This window comes from Nilaparvata lugens, unplaced genomic scaffold, assembly GCF_014356525.2.
Source record: "Nilaparvata lugens isolate BPH unplaced genomic scaffold, ASM1435652v1 scaffold7194, whole genome shotgun sequence".
NCBI lineage: Eukaryota > Metazoa > Arthropoda > Insecta > Hemiptera > Delphacidae > Nilaparvata > Nilaparvata lugens.
Genome location: NW_024092943.1, coordinates 1,434 through 12,166, shown reverse-complemented (window position 1 = coordinate 12,166; position 10,733 = coordinate 1,434). Strand labels below are relative to the sequence as shown.

At 34.4% G+C, this 10,733-nt stretch overlaps 1 protein-coding gene across 1 annotated transcript; it reads right to left on the bottom strand.

Moving 5' to 3' along the window:
• Positions 1-4,716: 4,716 nt before the first annotated feature.
• LOC120356594 (zinc finger protein 664-like) lies at positions 4,717-10,531 on the bottom strand. Its single transcript, XM_039445546.1, has 3 exons — positions 10,378-10,531; positions 8,683-8,796; positions 4,717-7,472 (listed from the first exon to the last, which is right to left on the bottom strand). The coding sequence occupies exons 1-3, from the start codon at positions 10,400-10,402 to the stop codon at positions 6,235-6,237; spliced, it is 1,377 nt and encodes a 458-aa protein (XP_039301480.1). The 5' UTR covers positions 10,403-10,531; the 3' UTR covers positions 4,717-6,234.
• Positions 10,532-10,733: the final 202 nt, after the last annotated feature.

The window sequence follows — 10,733 nt, the reverse complement described above, 5'->3', positions numbered from 1 at the left end:
CACCGATAACACAATAACATTTTTCAGAAAACGTCAAAATAATGATTAAAAATTCCTCAGCAAGTTGTTTCCACTTTTAGAGTTCAATTTCAATATTTCTGTCCAAAATTATATATAATGAGCTATGAATTACCCCAAGTGGGCTAATTAGTCCATATCATTCCAGAAATTAAGTCAGACTTGAACCATTTCTCAATACAAACACATTACCAGTACTCCCACTTTTGCACTGATATTTGAGTTCCAGATATTTCCAATTCCGCCATCTGACAAACAAATAATTCGAGTTCCAGATACTCCCAATTCCGCCTAGCAACATATTTCGAGTTCCGGATATTTCCAATTCCGCTGTCTGACAAATATTCGGAGTTCCACCCAGCAACAGTTTCCAAGCATAGGACATTTAACATTGATATTTTGAGTTCCAGATATTTCCAATTCCGCGGCCCCATTAAAACTATATACCCTATATATAGTTATAGAAAATACATGCATCATGGAAATGAAGAATTATTAGTTTGAATTATTGAATGAATATTATTAGTTTTTCTACCTTACTATGGAAATACAGCAATAGACTGGCTTCTCCACACATCTGTGTAATCACTTGTCAGCTGATTTATGATGAATAATTCTATAGTCTGATTTTTACTCCAATATTGGCGTATGAAGGAGGCTCCTTTTTCCTTTAATATTATCCTTGAAATACAAAATTTCCAAAAACCTAGTATATTCGTCGACGTGCAATTAAAAAAGGGACATACCTGTCAAATTTCATGAAAATCTATTACCGCGTTTCGCCGTAAATGCGCAACATATAAACATTTAAACATTAAGAGAAATGCCAAACCGGCGACTTGAATCTTAGACCTCACTTCGCTCGGTCAATGACCACTTCATCCAAGGTCTATAAATACAGGCCATGTTCCTTAGGGAGCGGTCATTTAGTGGTGTCTACATGGCGATAAGTTTTCCCAGGGATGAGATCTAGTGCAATTGAATTCTTATATATCATAAACCTACTTTGTGCCAAATTTCGTGAGAATCGTTAGAGCCGTTTTCGAGATCCGGTGAAATACAAACATCTAAACATATAAACAGGAATTGCTTGATTAATAGTATAGGATAATGGCAATAAATTATTTTCGAAGAAACAAATTCCTAAGACTGAGCAGTGCGAACTTTTTTGCGCATTCTAACTGCTGGTACACACAAATTCGAAATTAATTCCGTTGCATTTAAAATCTAATGCTGACTTTCCTAAAACAAATTTCGCCTTATTTTAGAGTGTTCTGAGACTTGTGGTTTGTAAAAAATGTTAAAAAGAAATTATTTATTTCTTCTTGCATAATATTATAGATAATTATTTATAATTCGACTTGATGAAACCATCAAATAAATTGTGCAATTAATAATATCAGTATATTATTTTATTCATTAATTCTTGATGAAAGTGCCAATTCTTGGAGAAACCCATATGCATTTTCCTCAAGTTATCAACTCATTTTTTGTAAAATTGTAATTGTGAAACTATATTCTTTTTGCATATTAATTCATTTGTTTTGATTATAATTATCGATTATAATAATTATTTTTCATATTTACAATGTGACCTATAAAGATTATACACTATCTCACTACTCATCTGTATTACGTTGGTTGTAATGGGGTATGAATATTCGAGCTGATTATATTAGTAATGTAGAGAAAACCTTTAGAGTATCACCTATTGATTCTAATTAATGTACAGACTTACCAGTACCATAATTCATTGAATTTGGGAATGAAAATGAACATTTACTATATTGGATTACCAAATTAATTGTCACAGTTCTTATAGGCCTACTTCAAGCTACATGGGGTGGGGTGACTGGTAGACATCTGCAGTGGATGCGATCCTATATTTCCAATAGAACGCAATATGTGACAGTGAGAAGAAGGATAAATGATAGATTTGAAGTCTTCAAATCGGAACTAAGAAGGGTGTGACTCAAGGTGTTCCTCAAGGGTCTATTTTAGGCCCTATCCTCTTCATCATTTACTTGAAGGATCTTCCTTTAGTTTTGTTACCGCGAAACTCACATGTGCAGCTGTGTATATATGCTGACGATACCACACTGAATGTGGCTGGTGATTCAGAGAAGAGCTTGAGGAGCGCGCTAATATAGCTCTGCTTCAGATTGTTCAATGATCATTGTCTAAGATTAAATGCAACCAAATGTGAGGCCATAAAGTTCTCAGTTGGAATTCGCGAGAATATTTATATGATATGGAACGGTAATCATTTAACCTCAAAATTCGAATTTTATAATGTATATTTGCTACTTTTATCATTTCTTTCAGTTGAAATAATAATTATCAATAGAAAAGAACTATTATTATTATTTAAATGATGAGAATTCGTGAATAATGATTATTTAGTTATGATTTAGATGAACATTATTCTTTTTTGGATTTCTAGATTAGGATTTTATTATAAATGTAGGGTAGCCATTGAAATGATTCTTATCTAAATCTAACCATAGTCATTGTTACCAACTTAATTTTGTTTTTGTGCACTAATCTCCATATAACCCACCAACTATTTTGTGTTGCCATGTTGCAAATCTGGAGGGCAGAAATAGTATATTCGCACCTAGGGCCGAAAATGAAATATTTCCGGCTCGAGATCGGTTTTAAGTCCGAGGCCGTAGGCCGAGGACTAGAAAAGATTGAGAGCCGGAAATACATTTTTGCCCATGGTGCGAACGCTATTTTCGCCACACCCAAAAAAACTTCCCAATATATAAGAAATTAAAAATAAATAAAATTCAAACAGCCTATTTTGATAGTTTGAATCTTGGTTATGACAACTTTTACTGTCAATTAATTTCAATATTACTAATTAATAATTTACAATAATGACCATATTTTTATACTATTAATATTAGGCGCGAGCTTTGCGCCCGGTGCAATATCATGGATAGATGGATGAATAGATTTTCATTACTATTTTGAAATAATGTGATGAAAAAATTAATATAATTGCATATTTCACAGTTTTGTCTCAAAATATATCTAAAAATTGATTGAAATTTAAATTACGGTAACTAATATAAAAAATAGGTAAAAGTCGAATTCATCGACAAAAAAAAAAAGTCATGACCGAGATTCGAACCTAGATCATGTTTGTGTTACTCAGTGAGCTTTGAGTTCTGACTGATGTATGCCTTTATGCTCTCAGCTATTCCATACTGTTGAACGTTGGGGCCTGACTGATAACCCTTAGCATACACGTAATACTGTAATACTAGACTTCTAAAAAAGTTTACTTCACTCCTAAAAAGCGTACTGTACAACAGACTTTGGCTCATGACTTATATTATTAAAATTAATATTATTATCTGTCTCACAATAAAATTTTCACTCTGAATTAAGTCAGATAACGTAGGCTATGTAGGCTACTATAATAATAGAGTATAGCGCAAATTTGAAGCCGGTTTGCTGGCATTTTCACAACAAAATATTGCTCTGAAAATAGTTAAATCATAGAGAAAACATTCGAAGATTCAATCTTGAGTGGGCCTAATGTTTTCTCTATATGGTTTAATATTGAAGAAAAATTATCTAAAAGTTTTAATAATGAATTACGGAAAAATTACTAGGAATTTTTCAGTCAAGGCTGAGTTTCACCAGTAGGCTTACCTTAAACTTCAGATCTGTGCTGTATTTCTTATTATTATTGTTGATTGTATTGCATTAAGAAGTGGAATTCGATAATAAAAAGAAACAATTATTACTCTACCTCACTTTAAAAATGGAAATTTTATCTTAAAACCCTATGAGACATGTTTCACTTGTAAGTAACTCAACTGATTGGCATACAAATCTGTTCTGTTCTGAAAAAATCTGGTGTGGCACACTCACACAACTTTCCTTGCCGTTATGGAAATTGATCACCTGACGCTAGTGTTCACGCGCATCTCAAGTCTACTATTCAAAGATCTGAGCCAGCTGGTGACAGGACAATAACGCTGGAGACACACGAGGTCTGCAATCTCTTCATAGTGAATGATTTAATAGAATCGACAGTTTGCAATTGAATAATCACATTTTCTCGAATTTCAAGCTTATTTTCAATTTCAGGTGAATTGTTACTGAACATTAATTGTAGAGATTCTCATGCTCGATCTTTTCCACTAAATTTGCACGGACCATAGTGGATGCACGTTTGCGTAAGTGTACATGCGTGCAGTTGAAAGACAAAATCTGGAAAGAGCCATAGATACACATTCACACTGATCGCAAGTGCAAGCAAGCGTACGCACTTGCGATTTAGTGTGAGCAGCGACAGACAAGTCATAATCAACGTGTTTCTATGGTTCCTTCTAGTTTATGTTTCTCATCTGCACGCATAGTTACACCTGCACTTGCACAATGTATATTATCTTAAGTATAGGCTTTAGTAGACTACCCTACCCAATATGTAAATGAATTTTCTTGTCGAAATACGTGAACAGGTCATAATCCTTGTGGGTAACGGTTTTTAGTACCGTATTATTCATAGTACTATGCTAGGCTATCACAACCGGCTAGGCTGTCATTGGCGTTCTTTAATCCGGAAAAATCTCGTTGAATAGTTTTCATACAGTGGCACAGTCCCAGAATCCTCAAGTAGTTTTCATAAATGAATTTCATGTGATTGAGGTATTTTTGTGGAAGTAGTAAAGATGATACTATTCGAAAATCAAATCAAAATTTTATTCACAATTTAAACAATAATTGGGGTCCTGCCAAACCCGAAGGTTTTTCGGCAGGTGCCCAGTTACAGAAAAACAAGTTACAAAAGTTAAATAAGCTTGGACAAAATAAATATGACACTTCAAAGATTTCAAGCAAAGATGGAAGAAAACAAGTACAAATTGCAAAAAGAAAATAAATATTCATCAGTTTTGGCTAGAGAATTAATAAAAGAGTTTTTTAATATTGCTGTAGGCTACTGTTATAGTGATATTCACTTTAATAAACTGTCAGCATATTGGTTTGATGGGAAACATTTATGTTGTGAAGAGAAATGCTGAATTGAATCTCGCAACTATATTATGGAAGAGAGGTTGAATTACATATTTATGTTGACTAATGATCACACTATACTTACAATGAATAAATTTCGTATCCTCTCCTCTAATTGCTTTTTCCTAATTCCTCTCTTCCTCCTCTTTAAAATCAAATCTTTCTTCCTCTTATTTGTCTAACAATGATATAACATGAATTTTAAAATACACCAATCCAATCTTCAGTTTCGATGAATTGAAATATTGTACTGATACATAACTCGGCTGTACCAAGTAAATCGTCAATTTGCAATTGGAATTTGGAATTGTCAATTTGGAAAGTGATTACCTCAAGCTCTTTTTTTCAGTTAATGAAGACAGCATTTTCTACACCAAGAAGCTAAACAGCCAAGCCTCAAGCATGGGAATGAGAGAGATGCATGGCTAACGAAGCCTGACAGATTTGATTTCAAGAAATATTAAATAACACATATTGTAACAAACATTAATCATGAAATAGAAAATCAGACAGTGAGATAGTAGGTACCAAGATGAAATATAACTGCAGCTCAGTTAAATTGAACTTTATGTTTTTACTATAATTAACGTTTGTAATCGGTCTATATACCTTACAGGTAAAAGGTCACTTAAATAATTATGAATTTGGCTCTATTTATTGCGATTCCAATTATAAAATACGGTACATTCTTTTAGAAAAATGTGTTCGCTTTAGCAGACTTAATGGGGGTGGACCATTTATTTAGTACTTTGGATCTTAGTATAATGACAATAAATTAAGAAAAATAAATATTTTCAATTCACGAGTAGACCATACTGCACCATAGCGGAACTTATTTTTGATGAACATACAAATTAACATCAGAGGGTTATAAGTGAATTCTTGCCCTGCAACGGTATAGGCTGAGAGCCCCATGGAAAATTATTTTCATCGATTCAGTAGGTAGCCTACTGTAAATTGACAGCCCTAATATACCTTCACATTGAAGTTGGAGCCAAAATTGAGGTAATTCTATTTCGAAATTTTATAGCTAAAAGAATGGCACAGATAATTTTTGCTATAATTTTATAGCTACAAAACAAAGAAGCAGATGAATATTTCTGGTCCACCTGCAGGATTTGGCGGGAATTTTATAAAACTGAAATTCTATTTAGGGTAAGCCCACTATGTGAAAGCTCATAATTATGTTTTGTGATGCTTTCTTTTATGCATTTTTAAATTGGATAGTACTGCACTCTGGTAGTCACAGCTATCACATTTGAATGGTCTTTCACCAGTGTGATGAGTTCTAATATGAACTTTCAAAGAGGATGAGTGTGCACTCCTGTAATTACAAAAATCACACTTGAACGGTTTCTCACCAGTGTGATGAGTTCGAACATGTGTTTTCAAAGAGGATGACAGTGCACTCTTGTAATCACAGAAATCACACTTGAACGGTTTTTCACCAGTGTGATGAGCTCTAACATGGTTTTTCAAAGTTGACGAAGCTGAACTCTGGTAGTCACAAATATCACATTTAAATGGTTTCTCACCAGTATGATGAATTCGAACATGAGTTTTCAAAGCCGATGACTGTGCACTCTTGTAATCACAAATATCACATTTAAACGGTTTTTCACCAGTGTGAGTTCTAATATGAGTTTTTAAATTTCCTGAACCATTGCAATTGAAACCACAAATCTCACATGTGAAAGGTTTTTCATGAGTTTTTTTATGATTTGACAGACCCCATGAAGATGCATCCCTGTAGTCACATTGATCACAGCAGTAAGGCGTTTCTTTATGAATGCACCTTTCGTGGTCTAACAAATCTGACCGGTAAAAAAATTCTGAATCACACTGACTACAACAGAATTTCTTTCTTTGAAACTGTTTGATGAAATGAATCCGTTCAATGTGTAATTTCAAAGATTTTCTGGTGGTGGCTTTGTAATCACACTTTTCGCACTTATATGGTTTTATTCCAGTGTGTGTTGCAATATGTTCAGCCAAATTCCATTTACGAACAAATTTGGAATTACATATGTCACAAGTGAAGGGCTTCTCTCCAGTGTGCCTTCTACAGTGTATTATGAACTTTGATTTTTCCATGGTTTTATAAACACATATATCACACATGTAAGGTGGTTTTCCAAGTTCATGAATCTTGGAATGTATTGCAAATAGAGAAGAATCATGTGTCTTGAATCCACAAACTGAACATACATGCTTTGCCTTTCCGTGACTCTGTAGATGATCTTCAAGTTGACTCTTTGTCAGGCAGGTGAACTTACACCTGCTGCAATGATAGGCTTTGTTTTTCCTGAGCTTGAACTTTTGAATAGTGGCCGCATCTCGTCCTCTCTCTGGTCTATTGATGCGGTACTTTCTCAAACAGCTCATCTGCAGTCTTCTTTCTCCTGAACTGTTACTAGGTTCTGCAACATTGAAATGTAACACCCAATGTAAGAAATCAGTGGATTCCGTAGTTTATCTTCACACAGTTGAATGTTTATCAGGTGATAGCTTATTTATTTATTGAATCACAAGGCTGGTGAGTGAATGTTATGTTATGAGCATGACGGTTTCTAGAATAGGTTTCTCTCTCTAGTCAGGGGTTTTATGCAAGTGCCATGAATACATTAATAGGTGAGTTGATGTGACCAAAACTGCAACTGACCAATACAGATGTAGGAAAACTATTCAAGTACAAAAATTGTACAAGTACTTGATTCCCCATTTAAAGTATCTGTATGGGATTGTAGGATGGGGAGGTACAAGCTTCTTACACATCAAACCGCTCCTCAAGGTATAGAAGCTGATCATGAGGGTCATCAACCAGAAGCCACCACGCTATTCATGGGACCAGCTATTCAATGAGTTTGACGTAATGGATCCAAGACAGCTTTACTCCAAGAAGATACTATGCAGATTACACAAGAACCCAACAACATTTCAAACCAGAAACCACAACCACAACACCAGATACAGGAATCTTCTCATCACCAGTGTTGCAAGGAAGGCACTATATTTATTTATTTATTTACAATGCAAATGACACTAATGTAATAACATTGAAAGATGAAATAATAAGATAGTCCTTGTGCTATTTTTCGTCCAAATTTATAGGTGAATAAGACAATAGTTCTGGTGAACTATACCAGAGACATTTCAATCATTTAGCACCAAAATTATATGATCTACTTCCTGCAAACTTTAAACAGATTAATCATCCTAGACAGTTCAAAACAATACTACATAATTGGTTGATGAGCAAAGGAAGACAGAACATAGAAAACATTATTTCGAACATAAACTCATAATTTCAACTAAACATCTAATGACTTAATAAACAATTACTAGTTACTAATTCGCACACAAAAAACAAACAAAACTCTAGAACATGGTACGCCATAGTGGAGTGGGTCAATTTCCACACACAAAACACTAAATATGTAGAAAACACATTATAAAAAATTTCTGACCCTAACTATTGTTTGTAAACTATATAGAATTTTCCGTAATTTTGATGTAGTAGTTTTTAGTTTTTGGGAAATAAACATTATTTATCTACTTAGGGCATTGTATACGGTTTACAGTACAGCGAACAGTGACATTTTTGCAGCACTGTGTAACTCAAAAACTTACCTCCTTCAACTGATGGTTCGTCATCTTGATTGGACGATTGGACTTCCAAGGACTGTCCAACATCTGAGGCTAAATCTTCCAATCTGCATAGACTTACAACTGCCACATGGCCAACTAAAAAATAGAAACAACACTTAATAAAATAATCAGAAAGTCTAACTAGATCATAGCAACCTCCAATACAATGCATCTGTGGCTCTCAAAAATGGCAACTTTGCATATCAGATTCAGTCAGACAGTCAGCCCTGGTGGAAAGTTTTGAGATCAGTTGCAAACTGTACAGGGTTGAACTCATAAGTCATAAAATAGTGATTTATATACAGATTGGAGAAAAAGTTGAGTTCTGAGCTTTCAGCCGACCCAAATAGAAGCATCACCAAATTGTTTGGAATTATCGTGACTTTTCCATGGAAGCCTATGCAACTGACTTGTATATTCAATCAGAAAAATCTGGAGTGGCGCACTCACACAATGTTCCTTGCCGTTATGAAAATTGATCACCTGACGCTAGTGTACACGCGCATCACAAGTCTACTATTCAAAGATCTGCCAGCTGGTGACAGGACAATAACGCTGGAGACACACAAAGTCTGCTATCTCTACATAGTGAATGATTTAATAGAATCAACAGTTGCCAACCGTTTGCATTATTGAATAAACATATTTTCTCGAAATTATAGCTTATTTCCAATTTTAGGTGAAAATGTCACTGAACATTAATTGTAGAGATTTTTATTCTCAATCTCTTCCACTTTGTTTAAATCGTATCTGAAGCCTGATAATTGGGAATCTAAAATCACACTTTGCATTGATGGGGCGGAGCTCCTGAAATTTTTACAGATATGGGACTTGTGGCAGTTGATAGAGCTTATCAATGACTATTATAGGTATAAATTTGATCAAAATCGTTGGAGCCGAGCCTGTACGTCGGATCCTTATAGGGGAAGGACCTCAAGTTCCAAATTTCAAGTCATTTCGTTAATTGGGAGATGAGATATCGTGTACACAGACGCACATACACTCATACACACACACACACACACATACAGACCAATACCCAAACACCACTTTTTTGGACTCAGGGGACCTTGAAACATATAGAAATTTAGAAATTGAGCTACCTTAATTTTTTTCGGAAAGCAATACTTTCCTTACCTATGGTAATAGGACAAGGAAAGTAAAAAACTGCCATGCCACAATGTCACACTAAATATATTGTCACATATGGGTTTGCATGAGCAAGCCTCTAGTGCACACAATCTTGAAAAGCACATATTTGGTTGACTGGATGCTCTTACTTCATTCAGAGTACAGTTAGAGCCTAATGACCTACATTGCCAGTTGGTTCGGCATGGCATTGCTAGAAATGATTGTGACACAATAAAATACAATGAAAAAACACAAGAGTGAAATGGGTAGCTTATAACCCATTTAAACCAACTTTTGGGAGGATCTCAGTTCGACTAGTTTCAATTTGTTCAGCCTAGAAAATTACTGAATACTATTTGTATATTTGTTCTAATATAAAAAAATATGGTGATGTGAATTTTAGATAATAAACACAAATGACGTGAACAGCTGTTTCTAGCACAATTAGAATTTAGATAAAATGAATGTCATCCTAACTGATAGCCTAATGCTATATACTATTATGGTACATTAGATAGAATAAGAAGAGATTGCAGTATTACTTACAACGTTTGAATTCGTCGCTATCCATTTGAGAATTGCCAATACAACAGGATTCAACAGGCTCAGTCTAGAACAGAAAGAAAATAACTCAATACAATTCGTCATAATTAATATTACGCCAAATCTTGTTGGAGAATGCTATTTATCATGATATTGGTGTCTGGAAGATCAGTCACAAATCAGTAGATAAACAAGAATGTGATCATTGATTTTTGTTGTATTGTTGAACAATCCTTCTTTCCACTGTCCAAAATAATGCAACAATGCAATGTAATATAGAATACTGTTTTCGAAACTTGAATGTAGAAAACATTAACTACGGTCAAAGTTAGTAGACAACCTTCTGTCTACTAACGTTG

What these genes read in the sequence shown, in the direction of transcription:
- LOC120356594 (XM_039445546.1), bottom strand. Translation starts at nt 10,402, where the DNA reads ATGGATAGCGACGAATTCAAACGTT. An exon ending in TAGCGACGAATTCAAACGTT is followed by an intron (nt 8,797 to 10,377) that starts GTAAGTAATACT and finishes TCTATTTTTTAG; the next exon opens with TTGGCCATGTGGCAGTTGTA. An exon ending in CGAACCATCAGTTGAAGGAG is followed by an intron (nt 7,473 to 8,682) that starts GTAAGTTTTTGA and finishes TCAATGTTGCAG; the next exon opens with AACCTAGTAACAGTTCAGGA.